The sequence below is a fragment of the Cuculus canorus genome, chromosome 4 (genome assembly GCF_017976375.1).
Source record: "Cuculus canorus isolate bCucCan1 chromosome 4, bCucCan1.pri, whole genome shotgun sequence".
NCBI classification, from domain to species: domain Eukaryota; kingdom Metazoa; phylum Chordata; class Aves; order Cuculiformes; family Cuculidae; genus Cuculus; species Cuculus canorus.
The window spans coordinates 78,996,136-79,017,958 of NC_071404.1; the positions used below are offsets into that span (position 1 = coordinate 78,996,136).

At 43.7% G+C, this 21,823-nt stretch overlaps 1 protein-coding gene across 1 annotated transcript; it reads left to right on the forward strand.

The window, feature by feature from the left end:
- Window positions 1-476: 476 nt before the first annotated feature.
- On the forward strand, window positions 477-4,902 carry LOC128852008 (C-X-C motif chemokine 5-like). The gene is made up of 4 exons (XM_054065017.1): window positions 477-603; window positions 2,220-2,346; window positions 2,497-2,580; window positions 3,089-4,902. The coding sequence occupies exons 1-4, from the start codon at window positions 546-548 to the stop codon at window positions 3,111-3,113; spliced, it is 294 nt and encodes a 97-aa protein (XP_053920992.1). The 5' UTR covers window positions 477-545; the 3' UTR covers window positions 3,114-4,902.
- Window positions 4,903-21,823: the final 16,921 nt, after the last annotated feature.

Sequence of the window (21,823 nt, forward strand, 5' to 3'; positions counted from 1 at the left end):
TGGCCCATGGAAGTGCTGGGCATTACATGGGACAGTGGATAAGAACATATAGAGATCCTTAAAGACGATTCTCTTAATATCATATAGCTTTGACTTTCTCATCCTACCTGAATAACACATTTCCTAGATTTTCACCTGTGTTCCATTATTAAGTCAGTTCCTCAGCATGGAGGGAAAATAAAGCAAGCACTGCACTGCAGATGACAACAACCGACAAAGCTCAACTCCCCGCTCCCTGCTTTAACAAGCGTGTTATTCTCTCTCAGTGTTTTACGGTTTCTTTGGAATAAAGAAGGAATCACAGCCAGCAGAGTGGCTCCAAGGTACTACTTGGTTTCAGGTGTGTTAGCATGCGCTGTTCCACCTCAGATTTCCCCACTAGTTTTTATGGTTGTGGCAAAAGGCAGAGGTAAGAATGATTCCCTCTGTACATCCATATGCTCAAGCAGCAGATCCTGGAGTGAGGCAGCGTCAGCAGTCCCACGTGGGTTTGGAAAGAGCAGAGTTTGTTTGCAGTTCACCACAGGAAGGCACAGAGAGCAGTCATGGACAGCAAGGCTGTCATCTCCCTCCTGATTCTCTCCTTTATGGGCAGCTTTCCTGGTAAGAAAACTCAATTTATTTCCTTTGTATTACAATTCTTCTGTGATACAGTTCTGCTACCCAAAGTGTTTGTAGGGTATGTAGGACTTTTGCATTCATGCTGTCTTTGCGGTGGCAGGGCAAGAAAACCATATTCACGGACTGTCAGGGTGGGACTGTTTCTCATCTATTATTCTTTCACTAGTGAATATTCACAGGCATTGAGTTTGTTCCTTAAATACTCTTGAGAACAATGAGATTGCAGCCAGGGCCTGAGGAGTGACAGCCTGTAGTACCTGTGTGGCATATCACATCGCTGTCACTTGCCATGCTGTGTTTATGATAACAAGTCCAAAGATGAAAGCTTGGAATACTCAACCCAGTTTGAATCAATCTATTTCTAATCATCAGTCATCTGCTAGAGCTTTACCCTGAGAAGTATGAGGGGAAAAATAAACAAACTCTGCAGGGAAAGGCTAAAAACTATTCTGTGGGCAGAAATTTTGCCAAGTTGAGGGGTCTGGAATGCTCCCAAGCCTCAGCACCATGTAGTTGCTTGTTCCTGCTGCACCCTGGCTTCATGTTAAGACGGCACACATCTGCGGTCTCGCCTGAGCCAGGAAGAGCTGGATGTGGCCAGCCTCCAGTCTGGACAGCTGGCTGATGGGACACCTGTATCAGTGCACACACCTGCAGCGAAGCCCTGGCACAGCCTTTAGAAATCTTTTTCAACTCTGGAGCCTGCGGATGGGATGTTGCTGCTGTGCTGCAATGCTCTGTGCCTCCTAGTGCTTGATTTTCAAGTGTATTTGCCTCTGCTTTCTGTCAGGTGGGTAAGGAGGTGTCAGTCAGACAGAAGATTTCCACACAGATTTCCTCAGAAGGAAAAATGGACAAATGTGAGAGTTGTGATTGTATGCTTTAACTTGTGATACCTGACTTAAAAACAGGACAGAGTCCCAGTGTCTGCAGTGAGTGCAGCTGAGAAAGCCCTGGGCTTCATGGCTATCTTGGATAAGTTCTGTCACCTCTGCTGCTTTGTACTCGGTCCCACAAGCTGGGATTTATTCGCAACCCAAAGGAAACTGGGTCTGGAAGGACTGCCTAGCAACAGCAAATCCAGTCCATAGACTTAATTTAAGGCATAATTTAATCAAAGTCTATCCTAAAGCTTGTTGTTCCTGGTATTTACCATTTATTAGAGCCCCACACGTTTCCTAGCATCCCGAGCTTCTAAGCCAAATACATTTGCAGCTCTTTCACACCAGGTACCAGTGTGGAATTTTATCCCAAACCTGTTTTAACTCCAGGCTGCATTCATGCAGAATTCATGCCCACCTCTTCAGCTCTCTTTTTTCTTCCTCTCCTAAGCCAGGAGCCCCACACTTCCCTGCGCTTGACGTTGTGGGATGCCAAAATAACCATAGTAGTGATGGGAACTTACAAATTGTTATCTGTGCAAAGTCTGCAGGTCTTTCTTGCTCAGTGAAGGTGCTGCCTCAAACCCACCATCAGCAACCGTGTATACCTGGTGGCACAAGGTCTATTTTATCCCTCCTGCTGTCGTTAATTGATTTTCTCCCTGTTAGCTTGATTCAGTTGCAGACATTCCCACCTTCCCTGTCCTCTCCTCACAGAGACGGTGCTGGCGGCAGAGCTGCGGTGTCACTGCATCCACACTGTCACAGGAGTAATGCTGCCCAAGTACCTGGCCAGCGTAGAAATCATTCCCAAGGGCCCACACTGCAATACTGTGGAAATCGTGTAAGTAGAGTGCAGGCAAGAGAAGTCATGGCTTACGAGTGCTGAGGAGTTGGCAGCCCTTAAACTTGCAATCCCCAGCCTCATCTGTGCCCTCCCCTAACCTCCTCGAGTGCCAATATTAACTAAAGTGAAATCTTCATCTCACTGCAGAGCAACGCTGAAGAACAGCCAGCAGATCTGTTTAGATCCCCAGGCCAAATGGGTGAAGATGGTAATTAACAGGATTCTACACAGGTAACTGCCAGGATTACCTAGTAACTAGGATTATGCCACCAAAGAGCCTATTTCTTCCAGTATAAACAACAATGTGTGTGTAATCGTCAGTGCTCTTTCTCTTAGATCTTAGGAAGAAATTCTTCACAATGAGGGTGGGGAGGCCCTGGCCCAGGGTGCCCAGAGCAGCCGTGGCTGCCCCATCCCTGGAGGGGTTCAAGGCCAGACGGGATGGGACTTGGAGTCCCTGATCCAGCGGGAGGTGTCCCTGCCCATGGCACTGGGTGGGACTGGATGGGATTTGAGGTCCCTTCTAGCCCAAACCATTCCATCATTCTATGATGACTCTACAATTCAACTAAAAAGAAACAGAAAAAAAAGTAATTCCATTACTTTCCACTAAAAGGGAATTACTTTCCTTACTTTCCATTACTTTCCACTAAAAGGGAGGTTGGTTTTGTCCAGTTTTGATGTTTGTAAATTAATCTCACTGTGCCTGCTGTGAATCCTTACAACATCTGTATTACAGTTCATCCAAGAAACAGCATCAGTGAAGGAAATGAACGCATCTCTGCGAGCAAAAGAAACCTGCACAGAAACGCCTTTAGCCTTTAAGTGTCTCCAGCACCAGGGTATCTGCACTTTCACTCAGGCTTTTTCTGCCCTCCCTGCTCTGCGCGCACAGGCTGTTCACCTGCAGAAGGCTCTGCTGGGCTCACGAGGCTGTCACAATGCTGTCAGGCTCTCACTTGAAAGCAAAGTTTCATATGGTGCTTAAATGCAAGGTTATTTAAATCAATTCCTAATCAGACCCCAGCCCTGCCTTGCACAGCTGGGAACACAGGCACAGGTTCAGCACCCACGGATCACAGTTACACTGAACCAGCTCTGCGCCTCCTTCTGAAGGACTATGAGGTGCAGTTCTGTCCAGTGAAAGAGGGCTGTAGTTTCAAAGTAAAGAAGTGTGAAACAAAGGAGATTAATACTAAAAGAAGAGAAAAAAAAATAAAAAGGAAAATAAAGAGAAAAAAGGAATTCCTTGAACACCTTGAGGTGTTCAAGGCCAGGTTGGACGGGGCCTTGGGCAGCCTGATCCAGTGGGATGTGTCTCTACCCATGGCAGGGGGGCTGGAACTGGATGATCTTTAAGGTCCCTTCCAACCCAAACCATTCTATGATTCTATGATTCTTTATCAACCAAAACCTTGTTCAGAGGCGATATGGTCAATGAAGCAAAGGCTTAAGATTTCAGTGTTTAAATGCCACATCAGGTATGGCACATTGTCTCCAAGGTACAAAATCACGCCTCTGCTGGCCTGCGTTCTGTGAGCAGCTGCAGGAATCTCTCCTACACACCAAATGAGACAAAGGAAGCAATAAAACAGAGCAGTTTCTTTCACAGAAGATGCTGAGTTGATCTCCCAACCCTCACGCCACTAATCTCATATCCTGGGTGGATCACAGGAATAGCAAAGGCAGCAAGGAAAAAAAAAGAAAGTGGAAATTCCCACCGTGGAAGGATGATTTAGAAACTTCTCAACATTATGAGGAAGGGTAGTGATAGTTGTGAAAGAATACACCACAACTGCGTACCAGAACCATGGTAGAACCAGTACATAAATTCTACTGGAATTAATCATAGCCAAGTAACTGCAGGCAACACACTGGTTCAGAAACTTCTGATACTGATTTTAACTGGGTGCCCCTGTTCCTGCACCCCTCAACAATTTGATATGATTTGGTATGATTTACGCACCAGGGCAAGTTCAGATTACACATCAGGAAAAAACTCTTCTCAGGCACTGGCAGAGGCAGGGGTTTGAAAGATGAGATGTAGTGCTCAGGGATCTGGTTTAGTAGTGGACAGGGATGATCGGACTCAATGATCTCAAAGGCCTTTTCCAATCAAACAATTCTATATTCCATATTCTACATTCTGTCTGATTAATACAGGCACTTACCCGTGTCAGTTTTCCAGAGGGTGAGGACTCCATACGGGATTGTCCGCTGCTTTGTCTCACTCCCAGGAGTCAGTACCAGGGCTTTCACCCTGGCAGCTACATTGTACTTGCAAGAAAAGCAGGCAGGGGGTACCTAATTAAAGGTCTGTTCCCTTAAACACTAAAAGTTCAGGTGCTAGAAGCCTCACAGGCACACTTTCCTCTGTTTTTCAGTCAGTTTTGAAGCAAATTGGAAAGAAATGTTTTTGTATGCAATATTTTCACTGACTTTAACAAACATTCTTCCCCATCTTGTGTGGAAGAGAAAAAACACTTTGCTAAGGACAAATCTTTTCAAGCAGAACACATTGGCTGGTGCATATTTGCTTTGTTTTGTGTTAAAGATAGAAAAAAAGAAAAGAATATTAAAAGAAAATAAAGAGAAATATTCCTCACTGTGACTTTCTGAAGTGATCATATGACAACTGCAAAACAAAATGGCTCATCAGTATGAATTCCAGGGTGGTGTAGTAGTGAAATATTCAGTCTTTCAGGCTTTGCCCATCTTTACATGGGTACATGCAAAACTTTAACCTCTTATGAAGCATTTTCTTAATCCAAGGTTACAAAAAGCCCATAATAAATAGGGAACAAATTGTCCACATTCCCTCAGTCACCATCTCGGTGCTTGATCTCCATCTGCCCATTCTGAGTAAGCAATAAAGTTGTCACTGAGCTGAAGCTGCCAAAAAGCAAGATTAAGCTATGAGATAATGTTGGTGCTGAGCAAATTGGTGTGGTCAATGAAATCAGTTAGGCCCAGCTCCTTGGCTGCTTGCTAAACCAGACAGTAAGCGATGCCAACATAAAGGCATACGTTGCACCACAACGTCCACAGGGCTGTTTGGGAGCCTGGAATACAGCATCACCCAGGTCTTGCCACAGTTTTGTACAGGGAGGTAGCCACAGAGGCTGTATTCTGCACTTGTATTCCCAGCATTCCTCTTCTTTTTCCCAATTCCAGGTTTACGCAAGCCTGGCCCCAGTACAAAGCACCAGGGAGTGCATAGCACCAGGGTGAGATCACACGCAGCCCAGAGTGGCTGAAACGCGCTCTTTATGTAAAGACATAAACAGTGTGCTGTGTCTTTATTGGTGGTGTGCTCTGCGCCACCTTTGTATATATATGACAACCTGAGAGAGTTGGGGTTGTTCAGCCTGGAGAAGAGAAGGCTTCGGGGAGGCCTTAGAGCAGCCTCCAGTGCTGAAAGGGGCTCCAGGAAAGCAGGGGAGGGGCTTTTTAGCAAGGCTTCCAGTGACGGGACAAGGAGCAATGGTTTTAAACTAAGGAAAGGAAGATTTAGACTGGATATAAGGAAGAAATTTTCTGTGCTGAGGGTGGTAAGACGCTGGCACAGGTTGCTCAGGTAGGTGGTGGAGGCCCTATCCCCGGAAACACTCAAGGTCAGGTTGCAGGGGCTTTGAGCAACCTTGTCTGGTGGGAGACATCCCTGCTCCTGCAGGAGGCTTGGACCGGATGACCTGTAAAGGCCTCTTCCAACACAAAGCATTCCATGATTTTATGATCTTGAGGTTTTCACAGAGTGAGCTGCATTATGAATCTTCCAGTGAATTATAGGAGAAATTTTTCTATGACAAGCACCAGCAGCAGGGGTTCACCACGGGTGTTTTCAAGGCTGTGTGCTCACTGCAAAGGCTGTCAGTTACCTGCGACAGAATCGGGTCAGCATTTGGAAACTGATCCAGTTTAGGGAAAGGAAAGCACTGCTAACTGCACTGAAAGCCTTTGCGTGAGTCTTGTCCTCAAAAACCCAGCAAAATTAACTGCAGTCTTCTTACCTTCTCCCACAGAAGGACCCTAATTCCAGGATGCTTTTCTCCCAGTGACACGTTACTCCACACACACAGGGTCCATAGTAAGAGCTGATACGAACAGTTTCTTACAAGAGCCAAGAGGGAGATCAATGAGAAAAGCTGATCCAAAGGGAAAAGCAGCTGGAGAAGTCCCGAAAAAAGGAAGATAAATAAGGTTGAATAAGGAAGAATAAAGGAAATATAGGAAATAATGAAACAGTAAAGATTCCTTAGAGGGTGTGGAATCTTCCTACTCCCCTCTGCGCTGACCTGACTCACTACAGCATTAGTTTCGGCACTCAAAATGATTACCCATTTCATTGTATGTCAGAAGGAAACGTGCCATTCTGGTGCCGATGCAGGAATTTCTGTGAGAAACACTGACTCACCACAAGGAAAATAGGATACTCATAAAAACTCACCTGTGCAGCTTGTGGCACACTGAATAAAAATAGCCTACTTTCAGTATTAAATTAAAATGGTGAATATGCATGTAATTCCTCCATCATACAGAATCAAAATCTGGAAGGAAATGTAAACATTTTTTAGCTACGTTGATAATTTGGGTACCAGCACTTGGGGTTTGAAGCAGCAGTTTCTGTCTAGTGCATCATTCTGACCACAAAGGAGCAAATACCCATTGGCCGACAAGACAAGACTTCTCGGTAATGACAATACCTTTATTAGACTTCTTGGTAATGATATCTTTATTAAGCTAACTACTTTGTGTGGGAGAAATGAGTATATGGACCACAAAGCCTTCACCAGGCCACTGTTACATTGCCTTTTGCAATGAAAATACCCAATTATTTAACTGTCTGGTAGAGTTCTGACAGAAAGTTCAGGACACACTTCAAGAATAGGACTCTCAAATAACTATGCACGGCAAGCCACACCTTGCTCTGTCCCGTTAGTACAGCGATGGAGTTCTGCATGGGTGTATGAGTGCAAAAGAACACTTAACTTTAGAGCCTTCTTCAGTGAGGAACTGAGTCTCCGCTACACGTGCTACTGCCTTCGGCTTAGCTGTGGGGAAACTGTATCCCTAAAACCGCCAGAGCTGTGAGCGAGGCCTCCTCACCTTTAAAGTTACACACTGCTGAAGGATTGTCCGCAAATCGCCACATTTGGGAGCCTGTCCTGCAGACACAGAAACCTTCTCTTGTCAACAAAACAGAACATCATGGTAATAGGATTAGAAAATGTTATAGGCAAACGTGTGTTCCTTACCAACTCATTCAGCCTCAGTGGAAGAGAAAGATCTTCCATTAGATTTTTTTCATGCTGTCCAGCAGGGTAAAATCAGCTCTTACTGAGAAATACAGTAAAGCACAAAGCGAGACATACCTTCCTACCTAATCCACTAATCCTGTGTATTAGCTTGTTAGGATGGACAATGAAGAGCTTACTGAACTATGGAAAACACCAGTTTTCTCCACTCTGTGCAGCTGCAATTCTTCCTTTTGGGGTTTTTCCAAAGGCACACCCTATTTACTACTCATCATCTCTGAACTATTAGCAACATTTTCCTTCCACGGCACATGAACAACAGCACTTGGTAATGGCCTGAAGGTGTTATATACCTTAAACTGACTTCTGAGCAGGAACTGGGCAGCACACCACGATCAAGCCTGACTGTTGTCTCTCCTTGACTTCTGCGTTTTTTGTGGAAGTGCTCTCAGACAAATGATTTTGGGGATTAAATTGTCCCCGTGCTCACTCTGGGAGATTTTTTCATATTTAAAGTTTTAGTCACATTTTTTCGATGAGAGATGAGTTGTTTTATCCCAAATTACAAACGCACACACACATGCGTCCCACTAGTAATGCTATGGTCAGATAAAACTGAGAATGATCGCAACAAACAATGGCAGAGCCAACACATGCTAAAAACCTACTGAGAAAAAAACAACATAGCAAGATGGTGGATCAGGGAATGAAGATGAAAAATCGTTGTGATTTGAGATAGGCATTTCCTCGTGTCACTGCCCTTTTCAGAAGTGATGCAGCATGTCAATGCCTCAGTCAGACTGGAAGCCAGTAGAACCGATGTGGCATAGTGAGCTCATAGGTTATGAATTTAAGATATGAGTAGTTTTTGTGGTCAAACGTGCCAAGGGCATCTATTCTGAAATAGAAATGACTATTCCCAGTTCATTCTTACCACACCGCAAGTGAGAAAAGGTCAGTGTTCACATCTATTGCAATACCAGTATAATCATTAATAGTTATACCATTCTAGTTTGGCTTAACGTTTCCCAGTTCAGTTGAGCAAAGTGTGACTTTCAAAAAGCTGTGTTTCTACAGCACTATTAGATGCAGACATTGACATTTAGAATCTTTTGGAACTTGTTCAGACTTCCTAACTGCCCCATGAAAATCTTAGTTGGGTCAGCACTGGAGGGTGCTGCTGTCTGAGGCTTTAGATAGTTTGGCTGTAGGGTTTGACTCCAAGAGGGTCAGACTCATTGAAATTCTGCATGGTGGCCAACAGCTTAGAAAAATTATCATCTTCCACCTGGGTACCTACAGGGAAACTAAAACCAGGTAAATGTATTTTTATAACTCAAGCACACACAATAAAGGTAACCAAGCTTTCATTCCCTCCCAGAGGGGACCGGGGCACCACATGCACTGAAGACACAGCCAGGAACAAGACTGGGGACGTGAAAACCGGGGTGCAAGCCTAATGTACTGACACAGTATGTCCGCTTCAAAATCAGGCGAAAAAAAATCATGTGGCAAATATCTGGTGGTTTCAGACATCAGGAATGCATTTCCTTTCCAGCTAAGTTCATATAGAGCATAATAAATCCTACCAAGATTATTCTTATCTTTGCAGCTGCCTAAAATCCTTTGCCTGACATTCAGGTCAGCTGCCATCCAGACTGATTTCTTTTCTACTGCTAAAAAACCACTGCATTAAAAAGCGGTTTTAACTCTATATGGAACACGGAAAGGCTTTTTTTTTGCATATCAGCAAACTTTATTTTATCTTTATTCAGAATGGTATAAAAACATTAAGCCATTTCAGAACACAGCTATGTGACTCAAACCGCCATGTAAAAGCAGATGTTTTAGAAAGCTGTCTTTCTCCCAGGACAGCTTATTTGATATCAGGAACTGCCTGAGACAAGGAACTCTGTGCTGTCTGGGCAAGCTGCTTCTCTGAGGAAGGTTCCCTAGAGCACGACAGGACCAACACTGCCCAGCTTGCACCGCACTGGAAGGTCACTCTGGGAAGCTGCACAGCAAGAAGCCACAGTGAAGAATGCAGATCTGCAAGGAGCACTTCTTCCCCGTCCGCACATCCTGCCTCACTTACTGGAAGCCCTCTGGTTAAATGCCTGCCTGCCTGGTAGGGTTTATGCCCCCATAATGATGCTGCCCAAGCAGCCTCGTGGTGCAGTTGTGTCTGTCCCTGCCTTCTCAAGAGGGAATAGAAGGGATTCTGCAAGAGGCTTTGACAGCCTCTGATTCAAAGCTGTGCCACTACCAAAAAGTTTTCCAGGTTGAAAAAGGTGATGAAAAAGGTAACCTGACATAGATTAAACGAGTTACCACATGTTCGGCTGGCAGAGCTACTGGGCAATGACCTTCTCAGCTGCTCCTCAAGATCCAGAAGACTGATGGCAGGCTGAGGGAGGAACGAGACAGTCATGGCAAAGCTGCTGTCCCCCTTGCTGATACAGATAAGCCAGCTGAGTTCTCCTGGTAGTGACACAGATGGAGTCATTATCGTGACTTTCAGGAAACAGAGGCCGAGTGTAATTGATATTCTTAATCAGCTTAATCAGCATGACCTCAACAGTTTTTTTCTGCAGCCAGTCAGGAAATCAGAAACAAAATGGAACGGTGAATCCCTACCTAACTTGCCAGGGGGGCAGCTATTCCAAGTCAGCCCATGACTGCTGTTGCATGTTAAGGGTTTGAAACTCCATCGCACACATGCACTGAACTCAGTTCAGGGTCCAAGTCACAGATAATGCAACAAACAAGTTGTAGAACAACTACAAGGAAAAGTGCACCCCGTTCTTGCATAGCTGGCTGGGGCTGAGCATCACCTAGGTGACTGATACCTGCAGTTTGAGAAATTCCCACTGTGGTCAGACTGTGTAATTTAGATCAGTAATTTCAGAATGTTTCTGATTCAATCTCAGAGGGATTTAAAATAAACGGCCGGTGTTATAAACAGTTCTCTCCACAAGTAATGTTTTTAAACCACAGGGAGAACACAACCCCAGGTAAATGTGCCTGATCACCATTTTTAATGCCAATTTACTAACCTTTATAAGTATGAACTCCACTGAGTTCAGTTAATCCACCCCAACATACAGCCTTACCACAAATTTACCATTGCAACTCATATTTCTTAGCGTTACTGGGCCTCAATTCCAAAAAAATCCAGCACTTTATGTTTCATCTCACAAATGGCGCCAAATCAGAATGCTGACCTTAACAGTACTCGCAACTCTTTCCCTGTATGGCAGGAACAGGCTTAACAGAGTTCAGCCAGGCTTCATAGCAAATTCCCTGCTGTGTTTAATGGATTATTCCCACCCACAATAGCCACAGACAGCAAAAGAAAAGATCCACGTAACTACTTACATCTAAATACAGTCAAATCCTTTACCAACATCCCTTGTTATAAAAGAAAAAAAACAAAATTCTATTTTCTGCCTCACACCAAGACTCAAACTCAGGAAACAGAACATGCCCAGATGACTTATGTTTCTTACTTTTGCCGCCAAAACCGCTGTTATCCTTGGCATAATTATTTAAGCTAAATCCATGATGGTATATATTGAGAACCACAGCTTTATTACCCTTTCTGCTCTACCTGCCCCTGCGACATTAAGGTGAGGACAGAGGCACAGTCTCAGAGTACAAGACTGGGTCCTGGGAATAACTCCAGTGTTCTCCAAAGAGCTGAGCATCCACCTGTTCTTTCCAAGGTCAAAAGAAGCAGATGAGAGCTGGTATTCGGGCATGGCATGTCAAACCCTAGCTGATGCGACAAGCCCTGTTTAAACTTTAACAGGCCCGCCGCATTTTTAACCTAATTCAGAGATAACATCAGGCTAGGATGAGAGCTAAGGCAAGTCCCTCATCTAAACAGCTAGAACTACTTCACATTCATTCCAAATTGCCTTTCTTCAATTCCAAATGCAGCACATGTGATGAACACTGGAATGAGAGGATGTACAGGCAATGAGCTGCCTGTGGCTGCTCCTCTCACGGCATCTGCACCAGTTGGAAACACTTCAGCAGGAAAAAGGGAGAGCCTGCTTCCTCAGCATATTAATATTTGGACATAATTGCGTAAAGATGTAATCAGATGACTTTTTCTTTATGTTAAAGGAGTCCATTCCCTATTCTGTCCATTAATTTGTTACAAAGTGGATGGATTCACATGGACAAGGTTCAGTAGACGTAGCCACCTCACCAGTGGTGCACACCTTGGTTGAGCAGACATCACAGACCAGGGCGAGCACATTACGCTGCCTGGTCAGTGCCAGCTGCATCATCACATCCACCGAATCCCTGGTATGTTCCTGTGTGGTGTTATGTGGTTATGACGAATACAGCAACGCAGAAACCATTACAACATAAGATATATGCTCTTACTCTTTGTGCATCTTGCTATTTCCTTGTGCCTCATTTGGTTTGCCCTTGAGGGGGTTGCTTGAAAGTATTTGGGGTGCTACAGATAAATTTTTCCACATGGATTTACTATGAAAGGAACTCCACAGGGCATGCCAGAGGGATGAATGTCCTCTTGGTTAATCGTGTAAGGGGCAGAACGGCCCCAAATCCAGAATCTGAGGTTAGAGTGACAAATAGAGCCCTCCTGGGAAAGCACTGTGATGCTCCTAAGAGGCTGAAGGAAGTGCATCCTATTTCAAGTAATGTTGCGCAAATACATTTACACTGAAAAGCCACTAAACCCAGGGACCTGCAGTTTAACTCTGGTGTTTTAATGCCTCTGCATTGCACAGGCACAGTCAGTTGCCTCGCTGCAGCCAACAGGATGGAAACTAAAGGAAGGTAGTTAATCACATCACTTGTAGCTAAGTCATAGCAAAACATGTTGTAAATATCAGGAGCTTACAGGAGTCTCCTATGGATAATGTATGAATATGGCAAAAATCACCCAGGCAGTCCATGAAACAGAAATCACTGGCAGTACAGGAGTAACTCTGGAAAACTACTCCCACGTGCCCTGTCTGCTCTTGTCTTCTTCTCTAAAAGTAAGCTTTTGGCTACCACCTGGGGCAAGAAACTGGGTTAGATGGATCTCCGGTCCCATGCAGAGTGGTTGCTCTTATGAAAGTCACATGCACTTCACTCTGCAGATGACCATTATTAGAGGAAGCTGGATTTATCCTTCACCCTCCTCATCCCTCTGCTGGAAAATAAGCGCATGGATAACAGATCTCTTACTGCATTGCAACGACAAAGCACTCTGCATTTTGACAAACCAGGACAAAGCAAACAGACACATGAAAAACTATCTCTTTCATCGGGACTAGGGAATTGCTGTAGGCAAAGCACCCTCTCTCCCCAAGCTTGGCAGTGCAAAATACACCCATAGATAGACAGCATGAAACATGCTCCTCCTTTTTCCCCCCACCATTCCCTTCCTGCCAGTTACAGGAGACCTGAAACTACTGCTGCCTCTCCACAACCTTGCAAAAGCCCTGCCCGTGCTGGCCGCCCCTCAGCAGCCTGCAGTGCCCCCGCACAGATAATAGCTTTCCTCCATGGGATGGTGTCTGGCAGCATGCTGTTCTGTTGCAACACATCTGTCTGGGGAACAGAGAGAGCTACATTCAGCTTCACTTGACCAGAGCAGCAGATATTTGCAAAATGCCAAGTCTCCAAGGCAGAATTTTTATTTTCACAGCCCAGTGCCCACCAAAGACTGGGACTAAACCACTGATAATAACCAGTTTTGCTATGTTTTACATGTCGTTTTTCAGACCTGTGGGTCAGTTAGGACTGCTAGAGCTCTTCCCTCCTGCTCTATGACATATGTGTTTCTTCAGCTGCAATCTAATCTACTAAAAAACCAATGGAAATATCTTCTTGTGTAACTCTGGCTTTTTGCCTCCCACCCAGTTATCAGCATGGAAATACATTGTCCAACAGGAAATGCTAGTGAAATAAGAAACATCAAAAGCCTCTCCATTTTTTAAAGTCCTCTGGGGACCTGGGACTTTTTTGTCATCAATTTCTAAACACTAAGCACAAAGAAAGCTAAGCTAAGCTTGACAGTACCCCCATAGCCAAATGTCACAGTCACAGCAAGCCTACTGTTGCAACTTAAAACTGGATTTAACCCTTGCCACTGTTTTTCTTGGAATAAAAGGTGGAAACAGAAGTTTTCTACGTAAAGTTCCAGCTTTGAGTGACTGGCATAACAGCCAATTGCTTTATTGTAATAAACTTGATGAACTGCAAACATCTCTAAGATATTTAGAAGAATGGAGGAAACAACTTTGTTCCCCATAGCTGCAGACGGTGGAAGCAGAATTCTTACGCAAAGGAATTAGAAATTGCTTACTCTGCAAGGGAACTCGGAGATGATGACTGTCACTGTTGGAACAACACACTGGTCATTTGCAGTGACCTCTGTGGGAAGCCAGGAAAACTTCTTGACAAGTATACTTCACACTAAAAACAGACGGACACCTACTCCAGCAAAGACACAGCCCCATGGATAGGAGTTACTCTCCTCTTCCACACAGACAGAGCATGCCCAGGAACTCACTTCCCAAGCTAACAATTATTATTGCAGGGTGTGTACGGGTTTTTTTGCCAGCACTACTGAATAAAGTGGCTGAACACCTGGTCAGTGAAGGTGCTGCCTTTCAAGGAGTTTCCACAGTCAGGAATAAAAAATTCCTAATAACTATTGTTACAACATAAATGAAAACTAAAATATTATAAATAATATTATTCCTAAATTAAAAGCAGGTTCTTATGCCCTGTGCAGAAATGGCTTTGCACAACAAAGAAACAGCAGGCAAGTTTTTTATGTGAAACATTTGGCACCATAAATACAGCTCTCCTGCCAACTTTAAAGATTTATCCTAAGGATAAATTTGTCCTTATCATTGCAGCGTAAATCTGACTTCTCACGTCAGCCCAGAGGTCCCTTCATGCTCTTACCTGCTCGCAGCGCAGCTCCACTCCTCACACCCCCACTAAATATGTCATCGCACTTAACACGCTGTACGTGGTACCTATACTTGATGCTTCCCTGCAATGGACGGTTGGTATCTCCAATACTGTTTTTTAGGATGCCTTGCATATTTCCTTCTCTAACTGTTATTTTATCAGTGACCTTTCAATAATGTGCAGTCTTCCTGTCACTTACAGGAATAACACTGTTTCTGTAACAGCCAGACAACAAATAGAATACATCCTATAATAACTCTTTTTATTTCAACATTGCTGCAAGTTCTCTCTTCTTCACTCAGTACTACCTTTAAATTCCGTCCATAATTAAATCCAAATTAAAATCGTGAAGTGTCCAGTTTGCACAGCAAGGAAAATGTAATTACGTTAATGAAGTTATTCAAAGTTAGAGGTGAAGCAAACAAATTCAGATCCAGAGTAATGCATGGAACACCTGCTTGCTTTTATATGCCCTATTCATTCTGTGTCAAACAGTGTTCATGCAATAGATTGGATTTGCAATAGATTTTTCTAACTTTTACCTGCGCTTTCATTTTGACCAGCACTCCCAGACTTTTAGTACTACACCATCATGTGAAATGGTACCTTTTTCTTTCTACGCTGAAACCAAACTATAATATTTAAGAGACATTTCTTTGAAAGCTTTCTCCCATGCCCTTCTCCTCACGAGACAAGACCCAGCATTGAGTACATGCTTTCCTAGATTCATTTAAAGGGTTTTCCGTAATTCTCCTGTGATCTTAGACAGCTGTCAGCACACAGGCTCTCCAATAAGGATACACCTGAATCCCTTAAACCCTGGACACTGATTTACCAGCCCTCACCGGCACATACAGATTTCTTCCAAAAAAGAAGAGCACCTTAAAGACAATCTGCCTCTGTCTTTCCCCAGCCCAGTAGGGTATTTATCGCTTTTCCCCAGGTGATTTTTAGCCCTTAAAGCCCTGCTCAGAACGTTCAACCAGCCACTCACCTCAGCCATAAAAGCCAGCAGTCTACCATGCGCTCAGAACACACCTCTTCAGCTCCCAGAAGCCAAACTCAGGTAGGAACCATGTGTCCTTGCCTGCAGGAGAAAGCGCAGAACAAGAAGTCAGTGATGGAAAGGTAGAGAATTTCAACTCTCTATTAGAGGAAAAGCCTTAAAGGATCCAGAACCAAATATGAAGAGGAGGGAATTTAGCACCAGTGTCCCATGACAGCTGCCACATCTCTAATTGCCCACAAAGAAAGAAGGATAGTTGAAGTGTGGCAATACATAAGAAAATAGCACCTGGACTGCATAGGTGACAGCTATTTGGAGTCTACACCATTTTCAAGGAGATTTGAGACAATATACGTTTTCAATAAATAAAATGCCACAAGCTTATAGAGTCTCATAATTAGCATTAGCAGTCCAGCATCTTCTCTGAATCTTTAACCTGAAAATCATGACCTGACTTTCTACCATTTCCGGGTTTTTTAGTTATGTGAACGACTTGGAGCTAAGTTACTTTATGGGATTGTCTACAAATGAGTGTTTCACCAAAAATTATAGTCATCTCATGAGATCCATCAAAACCAAAGGCAGCCGAAGAGTGATTTGGCAAATCACAAGAATGCAAGTAACTGGTATGGGCTTGCGGTGAATTTCAGTGTGGATTTACTTTTTTAACTCTCAACCACATCTTGTGTTGACTTCCATAGCAGCGCTTCTTGCGTCTATGTACCGAAGTAAAAGCAACAGAAAGTGCTGGTTTTACGTTTGGTTGTCAGAAAAATAATTCTCATTAGTGGTTTTCTTTTTTTTTTATAGAATGAGTTTTAACATAAGAGTGAAGGGAAGATCCCTCTATCAGTCATAGTCTGTAATCTGTGGTTAAACTACATGCTTAAAGTCTTGACAATGTTTATAATTCTTAATGATTATTTTACAATAACCTAACAGAGAATATAAATGCAATTAAGATTTGTCAATCAAGTCTAAGAGAAGCTTCCCAAGGCTGAAAATCCACGTTCCCTGCTGTTGTACTCACAGCAAAGAGCTCAAGTACCAACTAGATTCTTCATTTTTCTTCGTGCAGAGTTCTAGACTGAGTCACAGTATTCCCAGAGTCGTGGCAGAGCAAGTATCCCTATTACAAATTTAACTGATCTAAAATCAACTGGGAAATGGCGCAGTTTGAGCAGAAACTGCTAAAACTTGCAGCATGTTTTACGCTCTTGCTATTCTAATAAACTACTTGGTTTGCTTGACTAATAATGAAAAAGTCAAAACATTACATACTTACGCAAATATCTCATAGAATTTGCAACTTGTTACTATTTAGGGATAGCTGTTATTATTAATAACGGTAATAATCATTACTGTTTACCAGTGGTTTTGTAATAACAAACTGTTGTTTCATTTCAAATCAAATCACCATAATTTGCTCCTCCATTTAAACACAGACTTAAAGGATCCAATAATATTTGTGAAAGGCGTTATAAATGTGGATCACTGTGGTTGCTATTTTATTTATTTCTAAAAGCAATAACAGAACATTTTCTCCAAATTCAGTCCCACATCAAACACTAGAATAGTCCGTGAAAAGCTACTTTCTGTGGTTTCCACTGTAAGATTCTTCAGAACGTAATAGTAATGCAGGATGCAAAGAAAAGGAAAAATTTTATTTTAATTGTGCAAGAGAAAGCCGAGAAAAGAATATGTTTAATATTTAAGAACTCTATAAGAATACAACGCGCCGTTGCTGCATGACACAATCTACATAACTTGCATCTGTGCTTCCAGCACTGCGCTCACTTAAGGAGACATTTCAGAGCCAGACTGTGCCAGACAATAAATGCTAGTGATAAATCAAAAGTGCATCTATCCATAAATCTTAGCACTCTGAGAATATTGATTTACAGCCTTGACACCCACAGAAAGGGATGCTGAAATAACTAAGATTAAAAACTCGCATTAACCAGACTTAGCTGTTATTTCTTCAGTTCGTGCCTTAAAATTGTACTCCTGAGCCAAGATATTTCCAAGTGTACAGTGTTGACTGGAAGCCTAAGGACACCTAAGAGTCGCATGAAAAGCACGGTAGAAGAGTTTTTAACAGCTTACCTGAGTTTTTTGATGTCTGTATTTCTCATCCAAGATCCTAAATATGAATTCTCATCCTGAATCTAGTTCTCATTCACTTCCTACAGAGCAATTTAATATGTTTTCTATTTCAGCTGACAGCTACGGTGAACAGAACTTGTGCTCCTGTTTGTCTCTGTTTCCACACCACCATCATCCAGGAGGACATCCTATGGAAAATAAGATATTGAAACAAGTGAAGGGCCTGACTGCTCGTGACTGGGGGTTTCAGAATAAAGACTGCTTTGCAGTAGACGCAGCGAAGGCCATGGAGTTCGAACACCCCGAGCAGCGCGTTTAGGCAAGCAGCTGCAGGAGGGATGGTGTAAGGCCACTGCCGCGTGGGATGAGTGCCTCCTGGTGAGCAGCCTCCCACATGGCATCACAGACCCGGGAAGGTGTCAAGCTTGCCACTGTCATTATCCCAACAGTCACAGAGTTTCCCCATGAGCACGAGGCGAAGGCAGAGTCTGGATTACTGAGGTGCACTTCAAGACAGCCACAGCACACAATAACACACATACACACACCTGCCATCCAGAACATCTGGTTGGAGGAAAACCCCGCAGGCTTCCAGGAATGTTCCGCAGTGATGTCTCTTCCCGCTTGCAAACCCACACTGCTGAATGCGTGAGTGATGCCGGAGTAAGGTGCAAACCACCTATCTGTTACAGAAACAGTAACACATCTCTTTCCTTTAGTATCCCTTCTGGCTCCAGCAATAGCCAGGACTCTCACTTTTGCTCACATCACAACAATTCTCAGTATTCTGCTGTTGGGGCCCAGGCTTCAGACACAGTCTGTTGCTGTAGAGGGCGGACCCCACAGCAGGGGCTGAGTGCCAGATCAGGGGATCTTGGGCAGGGTTTCTCAAAACACAGTAACACAATCACCCTGAACACTGTGTTCACTCCCAGTGTTGGCATCCCTTGGAAACAGAGTGTGCAGCTGAGGTGGGAGCAGGACTGCTAGAAACTAAAAAAAAGGCCAGCAAATAAACTTTCTTAAAATGAAAAGCTTCCCAAGGGAAACAATTTTTTTTCATAAAATTAATTTTTTCTCAAACTATTTTTCTTCCTAAACTAAGATTCATTTTACCTTAAACTAAGACTACAAAATATGAGGTGGTTAACCTCTCTTCTCAACCGCCTTGTCTCGTAGAAATGTACAGCTTCAAGCACCCTGAAGGCAACACAAAGAAGAAAAAAGTGGAGAGGTGGACAGAAAAACATAATATTCTCTGGGGATACAAAAATAAATTACTCACAATGGTTCCTGACACAGGTTTTCACAAGATAACACCACTTCCTACCAACCAACTACCTTTTGCTTCTTTTTTTCACACACAAATATTAAGAGAGAATGTTAGGTTGGAGCGACTGTCAATGCCCCAAACAGTATTTTATAACTAGTTATTTGTTATACCACATAAAAACACCCCTAGGCTCCGAAACAGCCTGTCAAGAACAGTCGCTGCCCTCACAGCTGTTGATGCCCAACTCTGCTTTAACTGTTAGGCCAACCAGACTGCGTATTAGCAGCTTTATCCTCTGCACCCATTCCATCAGTGCATTTTTGTGGGTCACGTGCACGCTGTTAGTGTTGTGTTTTCCTAAGATTTCCTACCTAACGCATTCAGCAGATCCTGAGCAATAGTAATATCGTTGCTTTTTGTAGGCTATGCTCTGCAAACTGTTAGTTATAAAGATTATTATTATAGCAGTGGCAATCTTTCAGATTTCTTTTTTCAAGAAGGAGATGGAAAGGTAGGGTATTAATTTGGTGTGAATGACTGCTATTGGTAGCATTTCTTTATGTATGCATTCCTACAGGTAGTTTGAAGGTCAAAAAGGAGGTTGCCAGCATGGTGTGGTTAGATTGGTAACACAAGTTCACTAAAAAAGTGGTGTTTTGATTTTCTTTTAAAGCTGTAATATTGAAGTTCCAGCATCAAATGGGATCTAAAACCTAAGCAGTCAGCCTAGGCCAAGAAAAAAGCTTTCCTTCACCTCCTATTCCTGAAAATCCATTTTTATTTGTCTGCATGGGTCAGTGTGAACAGCAGGAAGGCAAAAGTGGGTTTGCATGAAAGATAATGGGTACCTTTGTCATTGTAATTGTTATCTTGTTCAGTATCACTGCCTACAAGAATGTGCTCCCCTGTGTTTGTCAAATATTTTGTATCTGATGTACTTTTAAGGTAAAGCAGTTCCTCAGTCACAATTTGCATAGCAAATCTGATCAAAAGTATTTATAATATAGCTGGTTTTCTTCTAGTGTACTGATTTTTGGTAGAAAAATATGGGGTGGACCTTTTGTTTGTTGAAAATTTTAACACCAGTTCAAAGTTTTGTAGTCAAATACACAAATCTTGCATTAAAAATGAGTGGACAATATTTTTTATCCCAGGCAAAAAGAAATGTTGACAGAATTCTCTTCCCTGTAATACCAATTATTAGGATTACTGGTATTTTTTTCATTTCGCTATGGTGTTTTCTGCTATCCTTAGCTTTTCTTCCTTTTATTATCTTGCCTATTCTTTGATACGTATGTGGATAGATAGGTACGTAGATAGACAGAGAGAGAGGTATACACATTTCTTCAAGTAACCTATACTCTTTTTAGGATTACTTCCAATTCCTTTTCCCATCACCACGTGAAGTGGAAAACTATCTGTATTTTAACATCTCTGTTTCTGTGGAGCCACCTATACAACAGTCCTAAAAGAATCAGCATTCAAAAAAATGGCGAGTTTTTACATAAAGGAGCTTAGATATTAAGTTTACAGACATTCATACTCCATTTTGGCGGGAACAGGGATCCCTGCAGGTCAGGGGATGTACGGGAAGGGCTGCCTGTGCCCACATCCCGTTTTGGCGGGAATGTAGATCTCTGTGGATCGGGGGATGGAAAGGAAGGGCTGCCACTTCTCAGGGGACAGAGAAGGGCTGCCTTTGCCCTCATTCCATTTTACAGGAATCAGCATTCAAAAAAAGGCGAGATTTTATAAAAAGGAGCTTAGTGATTAAGTTTACATTCATTCACACCTAAGTTTGGCAGGAAGAGAAATCTGTGTGGGTCAGGGGATGGAGAGAAAGGGCTGCCTGTGCCCTCAACCCATTTTGGCGGGAACAGGGATTCCTGCGGGTCAAGTGATGGAGAGGAAGGGTTGCCTGTGCCTGCACACCATTTTGGAGGGAATGGAGATCATTCGGGGCAAAAGGATGGAAAGAAGGGCTGCCTGTACCCAGGGGATGGAATGGAAGGGCTGCCTGAGCCGTCATCCCATTTTTGCTGGAGGAGGTTCCCCCTGGGTCAGGGAATGGGGAGCAAGAGCTGCCCTTGTCTTCATCCACTTTTCGTGAGAGCAGGGATGCCCACGGGTCAGGGAATGGACAGGAATGACTGCTATTGCCAGACTCCGTTTTCATGGGAACCGGGATTCCTTGGGATCACAGGATGGACAAGAAGGGCTCCCTGTGCCTGCACTCCATTTGGTGGGAAAGGAGATGCCTGTACGTCGAGAGATGGAAAGGAAGGGCTGTCATCTCCCAGGGGATGGACAGCAAAGGCTGTTTGTGCCCTTGTCCCATTATGGCAGAAACAGGGATCCTTAAGGGTCAGGGGATGAAGAGGAAGGACTGCCATTTCCCAGGCAAAGGAGAGGAGGGGCTGCCATTACCCTCATCCTGTTTTGGCGGGAACGGGGATCCCTGAGGTTGAGGAGATTGAGAGGAGGGGCCGCCATTTCCCTGGGGATGCACAGGAAGGGCTGCCTGAACACTCATGCCATTTTGTCAGGAATAGAGATCCCTGTGGGTCAGGGATGGACAGCTATAACTGCAATTGCCCAGACCCCATTTTCATGGGAACAGGGATTCCTGTGGGACAGCGGATAGAAAGGAAGGGCTGCCATTTTCCAGGGAATGGAAAGGAAGGGCTGCCTGTGCCCGCGCTCCATTTTGGCGGGAACAGACATCCCTGTGGGTAAAAGGATGGAAAGAAGGGCTGCCTGAGCCCTCATCCCATTTTGGCGGGAAGAGGGTCCTCTTGGTTAGGGGATGGAGACGAAGGGCTGCCATTTCCCAGGGGATGGAAAGAAAGGGCTGCCCGTGCCCTCACTGCATTATGGTGA